Source organism: Charadrius vociferus, unplaced genomic scaffold (genome assembly GCF_000708025.1).
Source record: "Charadrius vociferus isolate BGI_N301 unplaced genomic scaffold, ASM70802v2 scaffold266, whole genome shotgun sequence".
Taxonomy (NCBI): Eukaryota; Metazoa; Chordata; class Aves; order Charadriiformes; family Charadriidae; genus Charadrius; species Charadrius vociferus.
Window position 1 is genome coordinate 726399 of NW_009649114.1, and position 435 is coordinate 726833.

Below are 435 nucleotides of genomic sequence, written 5' to 3' on the forward strand. Positions count from 1 at the left end.
GACCTCTCTGCCGTCTCCCGGGTGTTAGCTAATGAAGCGGATTAGCAACAGCACGCCTGCTGCACCTAATGGGACTAATATATGTCTTTTAGCCTTAAAAATATTTACCGATCGGGCACGAGCTGCCAAGGACATCAGAAAGATGTTTTTAACAAAACGGTCACGTTCTCTCGGCAACCAGCGGAGGCAAACTCAGCCAGTGCCAGGGGAGCGGCCGGTTTGGGGGGAAAAGCAGCCCCGGGGGAGGGGTGGGACAAAACGGTCACGTTCTCTCGGCAACCAGCGGAGGCAAACTCAGCCAGTGCCAGGGGAGCGGCCGGTTTGGGGGGAAAAGCAGCCCCGGGGGAGGGGTGGGGGATGATGACGGCATCCAGGAGGTACAAACACGAGGGGCTGCGGGTGAGCAGCGCCGGGCACCGGGACGGGGATGGAGAG

At 59.8% G+C, this 435-nt stretch overlaps 1 protein-coding gene across 1 annotated transcript in view; it reads left to right on the forward strand.

The window, feature by feature from the left end:
• Positions 1 to 360: 360 nt before the first annotated feature.
• Positions 361 to 435, forward strand: part of YOD1 (YOD1 deubiquitinase) — a 1808-nt gene continuing 1733 nt past the window's right edge. Inside the window, exon 1 of the mRNA XM_009888271.1 lies at positions 361 to 399. Coding sequence (XP_009886573.1) covers positions 361 to 399 — 39 coding nt within the window. The remainder of the gene's footprint in view (positions 400 to 435) is intronic.